The following is a 13,399-nucleotide window of genomic DNA, read 5'->3' as shown; positions in this document are numbered from 1 at the left end:
GAAACCAAATTTTATTTATTTATTATTATTATTATTTGCCTTTTTGCCTTTTCTAGGGCTGCTCCCACGGCATATGGAGGTTCCCAGGCTAGGGGTCTAATCAGAGTTGTAGCTGCTGGCCTGCACCAGAACCACAGCAATGCGGGATCCGAGCCGAGTCTGCAACCTACATTACAGCTCACGGCAACGCCAGATCCTTGACCCACTGAGCAAGGCCAGGGATGGAACCCGCAACCTCATCGTTCCTAGTTGGATTCGTTGACCACTGAGCCACGATGGGAACTCCCCAAATTTTAACTTGTCACTCAGTTTAGAAAACCTGAAGCTGTTCATACCAGTGGTTTTGTGGTTGTCTCGTCCTTCCCCATCCGTACCCCTCACCTTTCTTTTTTTTTCCCCATCATGGTCTATCCCAGCAGATTGGATATAGTTCCCTGTTCCCTCACCTTCCTTTTCCTCAGTGATAACACTATTTTTATGCAGCCCGACAGGATAGTGGCTGTCACTCAGATAGTCTCTTATGTCTGATTGTCTTTTCTTTCTTTTCCTCGACCTTTAGGAGAAGATGCTGTAGAGGATGAGGCTGAAGAGAACCCCATTGTTTTAGAGTTTCAGCAGGAAAGGGAGGCCTTTTATATAAAGGATCCAAAAAAGGCCCTCCAAGGTTTTTTTGACCGAGAAGGTATGTAAACAGATTCTGACTCTGCCAGTGAAATACATCCACAACAGATACTAGATTCTAGATCTTCAAGTCCTTAGAAATGCTGTATTTTATCTGCTGTCTTCCTTGTTCAGTTCTTGCCTGTGTGGTTGATTGCTTCAGGTTTATTTTGAAAATAGTAAAAATTTTGTTAGTCTTTTTTCACTTCTTGGAAAAAAGGAAGTGCTTTCTCCTGACTCATCTCATTCTTCTCAAAAGATCCAGGACTGGTGTTATAGGGAGATTGACTGAACTTCTTGTAATTTTTCTGTTTCTCATTCACCTGATTTTTTTGTAATTCTTAACGTGGATTGTCGCTTTATGTGATTTGAAGAATGGTCCCACAGAGAATTGTTTCTTGCATTCTGCACTTAATATTTATGAGTCTAAAAACTAGGCAACTGACAAATGAACAACTTAAGTCTACAGCTTCTAAGTGTGAAGGTTGATATATGGTGGACAAAGCTATTTGTGGAGAGTTGATTGTTTTGATCTGAGTTTGCTTTTCTCTACCTGAAGCTCATCCTAATTTTATCAATAAAAGATAATTCCTAGATAAGAAGTGAAGTGCTTTGACATTTAGTATTCAGTGTGGTCTGAGAACTTTATACACTTATTTAACCTTTGTTTTCTTTTCCCTTTGTAGCAACTAATTTTCAGATGCTATTGAAATTGTTTTGTCTCTCTTCCTCCCGCAGGAGAAGAATTAGAATATGAATTTGATGAACAAGGTCATAGTACCTGGCTCTGCAGGGTGAGGTGTGTTCTTTTTCTCATTAACTTCCATTTCTGGAAAGTGACCAATTGCAGGTTTAATATACGGTTATAGGCAGCCTCTTCCTGAATTTGGGCCTTGATAGTTTAGTAACACATGGGGGGGGGACAGTGTTAAAAGGTGGAAAGAAAAGATTAGAAGTCCACTCCCTTGGCAAGATAGAACAAAATGAACTCAGAGATTAAAAAGCTGTCTCAAAAAACCTGACTGTTATCATAGCATTTTAGTTTTTCATGAGAATTGGATCTTAGTGCAGTGCTATAATTCCTTCCAACCAATGCAGATTACCCGTGGATGATTCAACTGGAAAACAGCTGGTGGCTGAGGCCATTCATTCAGGGAAGAAAAAAGAAGCAATGATCCAGTGCTCACTGGAAGCTTGTCGAATCCTCGACACTTTGGGATTGCTGCGGCAGGAGGCAGGTGAGTATGTGGGAACACTTCTTTTATTTAGAAAGAAAGCGGGAAGGAAGAAAGATTTAACACATAGGGTAATAAAACCTCTTTTTAGGGGGAAAATGTAAATTGTGCCGAATTCCATGAAGTGAAAAGAAAAATTTCCTATCTTGATACCCAAAGGTAACCATTGTTTGTTTGTATTCTCCCAGACGTTTTCTCCAGGTGTGTGCTCAGAATTAGATCCTTTAACAAAAAAACAAGCACTAGAAGTTCCTGCTGTGACACAGTGGGTTAAGAATCTGATTGCAGAGCCTCAGGTTGCTGTGGAGGTGTGGGTTCAATCCCTGGCCTAGCACAGTTGCTTAAATGATCTGGCACTGCCCCAGCCACAGTGTAGGTTGCAGCCATGGCTCGGATTCAGTCCCTGGTCCAGGAGCTTCCTTGTGCCGTGGATGCGGCCTTAAAATAAAAAACAAACTGAGGAGTTCCCGTTGTGGCTCAGTGGCTAACAAATCCGACTAGGAACCATGAGGTTTCGGGTTCAATCCCTGGCCTTGCTCAGTGGGTTAAGGATCCGGCGTTGCCGTGAGCTGTGGTGTAAGTGTAAGTTGCAGATGCAGCTCGGATCCCGCGTTGCTGTGGCTCTGGCATAGGCCAGTGGCTACAGCTCTGATTAGACCTCTAGCCTGGGAACCTCCATATGCTGCTGGAGCAGCCCAAGAAATGGCAGAAAGACCAAAAACAAACAAATCAAAAAACCCAAACACTCATACACAAGTGCATCTGTATTATTTATACACTTTGTGACTTACTTTTTTAACATAGGAATGTATCATGGATGTTATCCATATCATTTCTTTTATGTATTTATTTGTTTATTTTTTTTATTACTCAAATGAATTTATCATATCTGTAGTTGTATAATGATCATCACAATCCAATTTCATAGGATTTCCATCCCACAACCCAAGCACATCCCCCCACCCCCCAAACTGTCTCCTCCGGAGACCATAAGTTTTTCAGTGTCTGTGAGTCAGCATCTGTTCTGCAAAGAAGTTCCGTCTGTCCTTTTTTCAGATTCCACATGTCAGTGAAAGCATTTGATGTTGGTGTCTCATTGTATGGCTGACTTCACTTAGCATGATAGTTTCTAGGTCCTTCCATGTTGCTAAAAACGCTGGTATTTCGTTCTTTTTGATGGCTGAGTAATATTCCATTGTGTATATGTACCACATCTTCTGGATCCACTCCTCTGTCGATGGACACTTAGGTTGTTTTCATGTCTTGGCTATTGTAAATAGTGCTGCAATGAATATCGGAGTACATGTGTCTTTGCGAGTCATGGTTTTCTCTGGATAGATGCCCAGGAGTGGGATTGCTGGATCAAATGGTAGTTCTATGTTTACATCCATATCATCTCATTAAGTTTACCTCATTTAAAAAATTTGTCTGAGTATATAATTTTTTTTTTGTCTTTTTAGCTATTTCTTGGGCCGCTCCCTCGGCACATGGAGGTTCCCAGGCTAGGGGTCGAATCAGAGCTGTAGCCACCGGCCTACTCCAGAGCCACAGCAACGCGGGATCCGAGCCGCGTCTGCGACCTACACCACAGCTCACGGCAACGCCGGATCGTTAACCCACTGAGCAAGACCAGGGACCGCACCCGCAATCTCATGGTTCCTAGTCGGATTTGTTAGCCACTGAGCCACGACGGGAACTCGTGAGTGTATAATTATTAATAAGTCTTATATATTTATCCTAAAATTAACTTTTATTATTAAAAAGTGACCTATGTATACTTTAAAATTACCAAGCTGACCATTGAAAAAATTGTCCGTGTGCGTTCCCCCAACTGTGTGAGAGCCCGTTTCCCCATATCCTCATCAAATTAGGTGTTGCACTGGCAGCCTACGGAAATTCCCAGTCTAGGGGTCGAATCTCAACTATAGCTGCTAGCCTACACCACAGCCACAGCAATGTAGGATCTGAGCCTCATCTGTGGCTTACATCACAGCTCACAGCAACTCCGGGTCCTTAACGCACTGAGTGAGGCCAGGGATCGAACCTGTGTCACCACAGATACCAGTCAGGTTTGTTACTGCTGAACCATGATGGGAACTCCAAATTAGGCATTGTTAATCTTTTTATGCTTTTTCCAGTCTAATAAGTAAGAGGTAGTATCTCATTATTTTATTTATTTATTTATTTATTTTTGTCTTTTTGCCTTTTTTAGGGCCACTCCTGCGGCAGATGGAGGTTCCCAAGCTGGGGGTTGAATCGGAGCTGTAGCTGCTCTGGCCTACACCAGAGCCATAGTAACGAGGGATCCGAGCCGCGTCTGCAACCTACACCACAGCTCACGGCAACGTCGGATCGTTAACCCACTGAGCAAGGGCAGGGACCGAACCCGAGACCTCATGGTTCCTAGTCGGATTTGTTAACCACTGTGCCATGACGGGAACTCCTCATTATTTTAATTTGTGTTTTTTTAGTTATTGAAACAAAGTTTGTTGATTTTTTTTTTTTTTATGGCTGCACCTGCAGCATATGGAAGTTTCTGGGCCAGGGATTGAATCTGCTGCCAGTAACTGCAGCAATGCCAGATCCTTTAACCCACTGTGCTGGGCCAGGGAGTGAACCTGCGTCTCCTCAGTGACCTGAGCCCCTGCAGCTAGGTTCTTAACCCAATGCACCACAGTGGGAACTCCTGTATTTCTTTTTTTGTACTGTATTTATTACTTTAAAATTTTTCTTTTGGGAGTTCCTATCGTGGCTGAGCAGAAACAAACCCAGCTAGTATCCATGAGAATGCAAATTCTATCCCAGGCTCCACTCAGTGAATTAGGGATCCAGCTTTGTCATGAGCTGTGGTGTAGGTTACAGACGAGGCTCAGATCCCTTGTTGCTGTGGCTGTGGTGTAGGCCGGCAGCTGAGCTCCAGGTCGACCCCCTAGCCTGGGAACTTCTGTATGCTGCACATTTGCCCCTGAAAAGACAATCCAAATTTTCTCTTGGATTGTTGGCCTATTCCTCATTTATCTTTCCTTTTTCACTCATTGATTTTTGAGAGCTTTTGCTCTTTAAATAAATTAGCTTTTTGTTTATTTTAACTTTTTTCTTGTGGTAAATACATGAAACATAAAATATACCATTTTTAAGTGTACAGTTCAGCGGCATTAAAAACGTTCATGTTGTCGCGCAGCCATTACTACTGTCCATCACAGAACCTTTTCATCATCCCATACTGACGCTCTGAACCCGTTAAACAATAATTTCCCATTCTTCCTCCCTCTAGCCCCGGGTAGCCAGTGTTCTGCTTTCTGTCTCTATGAATTTGACTGTTTTAAGTATTTCATGTAAATGGAATCATGCAATATGTGTCCTTTTGTGTCTGGCTCATTTCACTTATAATAATGTCTTCAAAGTTTAGCCCTTTGTTTTTATATGTGGTTTGGCAGCTTGTTGAATCCTCTATTTTAATGATTGATGGTCATATTTTAAGCAGCTTGCCTACTTGCCTTTTTCTTTTTTAAAAAAACTTTTTCATTATCATTTATTTTATCTATCTAGTATCTCGGAAAAGGAGAGCCAAGAATTGGGAAGATGAAGACTTTTACGACAGTGATGATGACACGTTTCTTGATAGGACTGGCCTGGTTGAAAAGAAGCGTCTGAACCGAATGAAGAAGGCTGGGAAGATTGATGAGAAGCCAGAGACCTTCGAATCATTGGCAAGTTCTGTTTATAGGAGTAGCTATGGTAGATTAAGTTTTTAAATAAAATAATGTATTATTTAAATTTGTTTTATTGTATTTTTAAAGTATTGAAACCTGGTACTGAAATATTTTTTTTTTTCTTTTTGCCCTTTCTAGGGCCGCTCCTGCAGCATACGGAGGTTACCAGGCTAGGGGTTGAATCGGAGCTGTAGCCGCCGGCCTACACCAGAGCCACAGCAACGTGGGATTTGAGCTTCGTCTGCGACCTACACCACAGCTCGTGGCAACGCCGGATCCTTAACCCACTGAGCAAGGCCCGGGATCGAACCCACAACCTCATGGTTCCTAGTCGGATTTATTAACCTCTGCACCAGGACGGGAACTCTCTGAAGTATAATTTTTGTGATCTATAAATTTCATGCTAACAAATTAGTCTTATCCAAGTTGGAAAAAAGTTTGGTTGCCGCTAGAGACTCTGTCCACCTGTAGGTGGGTAGTGACTCATTAATGAGCATTCTTTGGATATGATCTTACACCCCCCGTCCAAAAAAAAAGGAAAAAGTTCCAAATCAGGACTTTCTGAGGTGAAATTGACCTTAGGCTTTTGGCAGTCAAGAATCGTGAAAGGCGTTTTGAGAAGTATAGTTTGGCACACCTCGGAGATACTGCAGGTTTAATTCCAGACCACTGCAGTAAAGTGAATAATATAATAAAGCAAGACATAGGAGGTTTTTGGTTTCCCAGTGCATATAAACGTATATTCCCACTGTGCTGTAGTCTATGAAGTGTTCGTTATCTCTTAAAAAACAGTATATATACCTTAAAAAAATAAAAAGTGCTAACAATCATCTGTCAGTTAGAGTTGTTATGAATCTCTAATTTGTAAAAAATGTAGTATCTGCAAAGTGCAAATAAAGTGAAGCTCAATAAAATGTGCTATGCCTAGGGAGTTCCTGTAATGGCTCAGTGGTTAACGAATCTAGCTAGGAACCATGAGGTTTCGGGTTTGATCCCTGCCCTTGCTCAGTGGGTTAAGGATTCGGCGTTGCCGTGAGCTGTGCTGTAGGTCACAGACATGGCTCAGATCCCGCGTTGCTGTGGCTCTGATGTAGGTCAGTGGCTACAGCTCCGATTCGACCCCTAGCCTGGGAACCTCCATATGCCGAGAGAGCAGCCCTAGAAATGGCAAAAAGACCAAAAACAAAAAAAAAAAAAGTGCTATGCCTATAATCTTAATGTATCCTTCATGAAATCATCATATATCACTATATTAAGTAGGATTTGGAGCATAAAAATTACCTAGCATCTATCCCTTTGATTCATCAGTGAAAACATATGCCTCGAGTTCATTCCTTTGAGTAAAATAAAGGCTGTATTCTGTACATTCCTAATGTTGAATTCTTGGTTCTTTAATTCAGAAACTAATTCAATTAGAAATAAATAAATGAGAAATTTTAACTACACGAGGAGCAGATTTAAATGGACTTCTGAATTAATCCTCTTAAAACTTGTCTCAGTGAAAATAAGAGAGGGAAGATAAGGAAAGCTACCATATTTTGAAAGAAGAAAACCATTTTTTTTCTTATTCACTTTTTTAAAAATTAAAATTTTAATTGAAGTAGTACAAGTGTTAGTTTCTGTTGTATAGCAGAGTGACTCGGTTATATATATTTTCTTTTCCATATTCTTTTCCATTGTGGTTTATAACAGGATATTGAATATAGTCCCCTGTGCTCTCCAGTAGGACCATGTTGTTTATCCATCCTGTATATACCGGCTTGCATTTGTTAATCCCAAACTCCCAATCCTTCCCTCCCCCACCAACTCCCCTCTCCCTCCGCCCTGGAAACCACTAGTCTGTTCTCTATGTCTGTGAGTCTCTTTCTGTTTTGCAAATATGTTCATTTATGTCGTATTTTAGATTCCACATATAAGTGATATCTTATGATATTTGTTGTTCTCTTTCTGATTTCCTTCACTTAGTATGATAATCTCTGGGTCCATCCATGTTGCTACAAATGGTATTATGTCATTGAAAGAAGAAAAACATTTGCTAACTCTATTACTTGGGTGTTACAGGTTGCAAAATTAAATGATGCTGAAAAGGAACTCTCTGAAATTTCTGAGAGACTGAAAGCCTCTAGCAAAGGTAAGGTAATGATTCATTAAATAAATGTTTATTTATCATTTGCTGTGTAAAGTGCGCTTTGCTAGGCACTACGGCTACATTGGTTAATAAGATGTACATACAAGATGTACATATAAGATATGTTTCTAAGATATTATACATATATGTTTCTAAAGAGCAATGTATCATTTTAGAACTAGAAAGAACCTTATAAATTATTTGGTTTAACCTCCTTATTTAATAGATGAGGGGAATGAAGCAAAGTGACATCCTAACATCTCCAGGTTGTAATTAGTTTCCTTATTCTTAGTATCAGTAATGTTCTCTGTCCAGCTTTATGCTAGTGACTTTTTTATGGAAACTTGAGCTGAACCTTAAAATATTTGGAGGAGTTCTCTTATGGCACAGAGGGTTAAGGATCTGGCATTGTCACTGTGTGGCTCAGGCCACTGCTGTGGCTCAGGTTTGATCCCGGGCATGGGCACTTCCACATGCTGCAGACATGGCCAAAAAAAAGAAAAAAAAATGAGAGCCATCTTTCTAAACATGTATTATCCCTTTTTTGGACAGCTCTATCAGAGTCACCATCTCAGGACTCTTTAGACGCGTTCATGTCAGAAATGAAATCAGGCAGTGCATTAGATGGTGTATCCCGGAAGAAACTTCACCTGAGAACTTTTGAGCTGAGAAAAGAACAGCAGAGACTTAAAGGATTGATAAAAATTGTAAAGCCAGCAGAGATTCCAGAGCTAAAAAAGTAAGTCTTAGTTATGCTTGAAATTTGAAGTAAGCACATTGGTGTAAATAACTTTTTGAACTATATCTTTATTTTCTTAGGTAATCATGGACTAAAAATAGAATATAAGAAACCTCTGTAAAGCACAGAAGACACTGGTTTCATAGAGTAACTAAAAACCCGTTTCAATTGTGAAATATAGACTGCTATAGGACTTTTTTTTTGGCCACACTCATGGCATGTGGAAGTTCCCAGGCCAGGGACCGGGCCACAGAAGTGACCCAGCCCCTGCAATGACAACACCAGATCCTTAACCTACTGTGCCACAAGGGAACTCCCAGAACTTTTAAAGAAAACTGTAGTGATTCCTGTTTCATTGGAGGGCTCCAAATTTTTTATTTAATCTCTAAGTTAAGGGTAAATGTTTTCAAAGGGTGACATGCACAAAGGCTAACTTCCCCTGTATATAAAGACCTATGCACCAAAGAGATAAATAGGCAAAGGATTCAGTTGGCAGGCCACTGAAAAAGAAATACAGATAACTCTTAACTATATAAAAAGATGTTTAATCTCATTCACAACAAGAGAAATACAAAGAGTACAATATAACACCATTTTAATCTGTGATTTTAAAACCACAGATGAAGATAGAGTACAAATTGTCATTTTAATGCCTATATCTGTCTTTTTTTTTTTTTTTTTTCTGTCTTTTGTCTTTTTAGGGCCATGCCTGAGGCATATGGAGGTTCCCAGGCTAGGGGTCCTATCAGAGCTTCAGTGGCCGGCCTACACCACAGCCACAGCATTGTGGGATCTGTGCCACATCTACAACCTATACCATAGTTCACAGCAACACCAGATCCTTAATCCACTGAGCAAGGCCAGGGATCGCACCCATGTCCTCTTGGATACTAGTTGGGTTCGTTAACCACTGAGCCACAACAAGAACTTCCTGTCTTTTTATATTTAAAAAAAATTTTTTTTGGCCCGGCCTATGGCCTGTAGAAGTTCCCAGGCCAGGGATTGAACCCAAGCCACAGCAGTGACAATGCTGAGTCCTTAACCACTAGGCCACCAGGGAACTCCTGTATCTGTCATTCTCAAGAACCAGTTGACAAGCCTTTTGTATATTTAAATACTCTTTGAAAATTTTTTTTTATTTTTTAATTTTTTTTGGTCTTTTTGCCTTTTCTAGGACCTCTCCCCAAGGCATATGGAGGTTCCCAGGCTAGGGGTCTAATTGGCGCTGTAGTCGCTGGCCTATGCCACAGCCACAGCAATGCGGGATCTGAGCCACGTCTGCAACCTATGCTACAGCTCATGGCAATGCCGCATCCTTAACCCACTGAGAGAGGCCAGGGATCAAACCCGCAACCTCATTGTTCCTAGTTGGATCCATTAACCACTGAGCCAAGACGGGAATCCTATTTGAATATTTTTTTAAAGTGGTTTTTCTTCCTTTGAAAGGGAAAAAAGTATAATCCCCTGAAATTTTATTATTAACTTTGATTTGAGGGAAATTAATTTGTAATTAAGATTTTAAGAATAATTTTTCCCAGACTTGGCTAATATTTATGAGTAAGTGAGACAGTTTGAGATCCAGTCTTTCAACGTGACAGTATCTTGAAATTGCGTTCCATGTGGTCTCAACAGATTTTGAAAATGTTGAGAAATAAGCAACCCTCAATGAACACAATCCAGGTGAGCATCTCAAAAAGTGGTATTGCCTTGGTGTGTTCACTCACTTATGCAGGTAGTTAACTGTAGAAAGTTTCTTATTTTCTTTAAATCTTTACTGTTAGGGATAGTACCCAATGGTCACATGTGATCTTAAGTAAAATTTAAAATTTAGTTCCTGGAGTTCCCATCGTGGTGCAGCAAAAACAAATCTGACTGGGAACCATGAGGTTGTGGGTTTGATCCCTGCCCTCGCTTAGTGGGTTAAGGATCTGGCATTGGCGTGAGCTGTGGTGTAGGTCACAGATGTGGTTCAGATCTGATGTGACTGTGGTTAGGCCGGCAGCTATAGCTCTGATTGGACCCCTAGCCTGGAACTTCAATATGCCATGGGCGTGGCCCTAAAAAGCAAAAAAAAAAAAAAAAAAAAATTGAAAAACAAAATTTAGTTCCTTAGTCACATTAGCCACGTGGCTAGTGGCTACTGTACTGTACAGCACATAGAACATCTCTGCTATTAGAGAAGGTTCTGCTGGACAGTACTGCTTTAGATTGTCTATAAGCATTTATGCATCCCCCCTCCCCTGTGTACAAAACCTACAACTTGATGCCTGGGGCATTGCATGGAAGACTATCAATTGAGAGGCACCTCATTTTATCGAGGTGTAGAGATGAAATGTTTCTAGTCTTTGATCATCTGTATAGAAAATTTTTCTGCGAATTGCTAACAAGTTTGTTCAAAGATTTATATGTAATTTGGATATCTAATGCAGCGAGTGATTCATAGATCAGTCCACAGAAGTCTGTTGGACGCAAATGACGTGTGAGTTACCTCACTGAGGGTGAGGAGGTAGATTAGCACTAGTGTTAGATTTCTTGGGTTTCATTCTCAGCTCAGTCAATTCCTTTTTGAGGCAAGTTATGTAACTTCTTTGACCTTTGCCTTCCTCATCTGTAAATAAGAAGTAACATTGTTGCAAAAATTAATTGAATAGCACTTAACAAAGTGCTGGCATATATGTGTTACTGTTGTCATCTTTGTCATCAAATTTTTACTATTTGTGATATACTTAGCAACTATTTGTGCCATCCTTTTGTGAAGCAAAGGTAAAAAATCAGGTGGCATAGTCCAAAATAAACAAATTAACAGTTTTAATTCCAACTCTATAATCCTTTAATTTGATAAATCAGCGCTGGGAGGTATTCTGAGCTAGAAAACACATAGCAGCTTCCTCCACAGCCTCCCCTCCTGCTGTCTGTGTGTCTGCCTGGTTTCTCCTCCCTTTCCTATGCTAGATAACTGGCTCTCACATGCTAGTATCTTCTTTCTCCCCTGCTCACTTGAGGGTTGAACTTCTAACCTTCCTACTTAAGCCCACCCCTCCTGCACCCACACAAGTCACTCTTGATGGCGATCCCATCTTCTGCTTTTTCATCTCCTTTGGGAGTCTTTGCATGTCCTCCAGGCCAGCCAAGCTATTTAATGGGGCTGAAAAATTTCTGTGTTGCTCTTGCTCTTGGCTTTGCTTTTCTTTCTTCCTTCCTTTCTTTTTTAAAATTTTATTGATTTATAATATTGTTTTAATTTCTGCTGTACAGCAAAGTGACTCATATTCTTTTTTATATTCTTTTCATTATGGTCTGTTACAGGATGTTAAATATATTTCCCTATGCTATACAGTAAGACCATGTTTAGTCTATCCTGTATATACTGGTTTGCATCTGTAATCCTTCTCTCCTCCTCTCCCACCCTCTTGGCAACCCAAGGTCTGTTCTCTGTGTCTGTGAGTCTGTTTCTGTTTTCATGGAGATATTTATTTGTGTCATACTTTAGATTCCACATATAAGTAATGTCATTCATTTTGTCTTTCTCTTTCTGACTTAATATGATAATCTCTAGGTCCCTCTATTCCGCTGCAGTGGCATTGTTTCATTCTTTTTTTTTTTTTTTTTTACTTTTTAGGGCCACACTTGTGGCATATGAAGTTCCCAGGCTAAAGGTTAAATTGGAGCTGCAGCTACCGGCCTACGTGGGATCTGAGCCATGTCAGTGGCTCACACCATAGCTCTTGGCAGCGCTGTGATCCTTAACCCCTGAGCGAGGCCAGGGATTGAACTTGCATCATCATGAATACTAGTTGAGTTCTTAAGCTGCTGAGCCACAATGGGAACTCCAACACCTTTTTTTTTTTTTTTTTTAAACCTCTGTGCTCACAGCTATTGTGTGAAGTTAGGATAAGTGTGGGTTCCAGGTAAGTAAGGCAACCTCTTCAGAGGTTGGTAGAAAATAGGGCTTTACACCATGGATCCATCTCCTGCCACTTAGAGGGGATGGGGTCATGCTTATATATTCTCCTTTACCAGTGACCCTTATGCTGTAGGCATCATTTTATGAATGTGAGGTAATATAGCATGTTGTAAATTACTAGAGTAAGATAGCAGCCTCATCGTGCTCTGTGTCTGTGACATTCATCAGTGTTGTCCATTCTGCTGGCCTCAATACCTCTTTCTCATTGGTGTGTGTGTAAATGGTTACTTTGATGATGTCATAGTTAATTGATCACAAATAGAAGATCACATCATCATTAAACAACTAGACGCAGTCAAATTCAGGTCTTATGTCTCTTGGGTTTTATGATCTTTCTGCCATCCTCCAGTACTTCACTGATGTATTTTCTTTTGCCCAGAATTTCTCTGTCATGGTATTTTTAACTAAAACCTTGGTCTCAGTGGAATATGTATATATATATATGTAATTATTCTTTCTTTCTAGAACTAAAAGTCAGGTTACAGATGGAGAAAACAAAGCTAAAAAGCTTACACTGCCGCTCTTTGGTGCCATGAAAGGAGGAAGCAAATTCAAATTAAAAACTGGAACAGTGGGGGTAAGTTGTGAGTCAGGGTACTAAACTTTTAGCTCTTGACTTATCCTAAGCCAATTTTTCCTTTTTTCTTTTCAAAACTCAAATGACTCATCCCACATTAATGTGCAAAAGAGTTTGTGGGCTTGCTATGATCGTATCTTGTCTAGGACTGTGGTTCTTGGATTTTTCTTTTCAGCCTAAGGTTGTCAGGAATTGAATTGATTCATGCCAGTCAATTTGCATGTAACCAGTTTGTGATTTAGAATACCAATTTGTTAATTAGTGATGAATGTTACATTTAAGAAAGGGGTTCCTTTATTAAATAATTTTTTTCTGGTGGATAGATGTCATAATATTCAGACCTCAGCTAACGGCTTATTAGTAATATAGTCTGTGTACCTGCC

At 40.3% G+C, this 13,399-nt stretch overlaps 1 protein-coding gene across 3 annotated transcripts in view; it reads left to right on the top strand.

Annotated features, from left to right (window-relative positions):
* SLC4A1AP (solute carrier family 4 member 1 adaptor protein) overlaps positions 1-13,399 on the top strand; it is a 90,816-nt gene that overhangs the window by 3,040 nt on the left and 74,377 nt on the right. For all 3 annotated transcript variants that reach the window (XM_047782364.1, XM_047782365.1, XM_047782366.1), the window contains exons 3-9: positions 560-682; positions 1,399-1,459; positions 1,759-1,898; positions 5,445-5,605; positions 7,670-7,739; positions 8,289-8,475; positions 12,905-13,016. In XM_047782364.1, coding sequence (XP_047638320.1) covers positions 560-682; positions 1,399-1,459; positions 1,759-1,898; positions 5,445-5,605; positions 7,670-7,739; positions 8,289-8,475; positions 12,905-13,016 — 854 coding nt within the window. The remainder of the gene's footprint in view (positions 1-559; positions 683-1,398; positions 1,460-1,758; positions 1,899-5,444; positions 5,606-7,669; positions 7,740-8,288; positions 8,476-12,904; positions 13,017-13,399) is intronic.

The sequence above is a fragment of the Phacochoerus africanus genome, chromosome 5 (assembly GCF_016906955.1).
Source record: "Phacochoerus africanus isolate WHEZ1 chromosome 5, ROS_Pafr_v1, whole genome shotgun sequence".
NCBI classification, from domain to species: Eukaryota; Metazoa; Chordata; class Mammalia; order Artiodactyla; family Suidae; genus Phacochoerus; species Phacochoerus africanus.
Note: the sequence above shows the minus strand (reverse complement) of the source record. Positions and strands in the feature narration are given on the sequence as shown.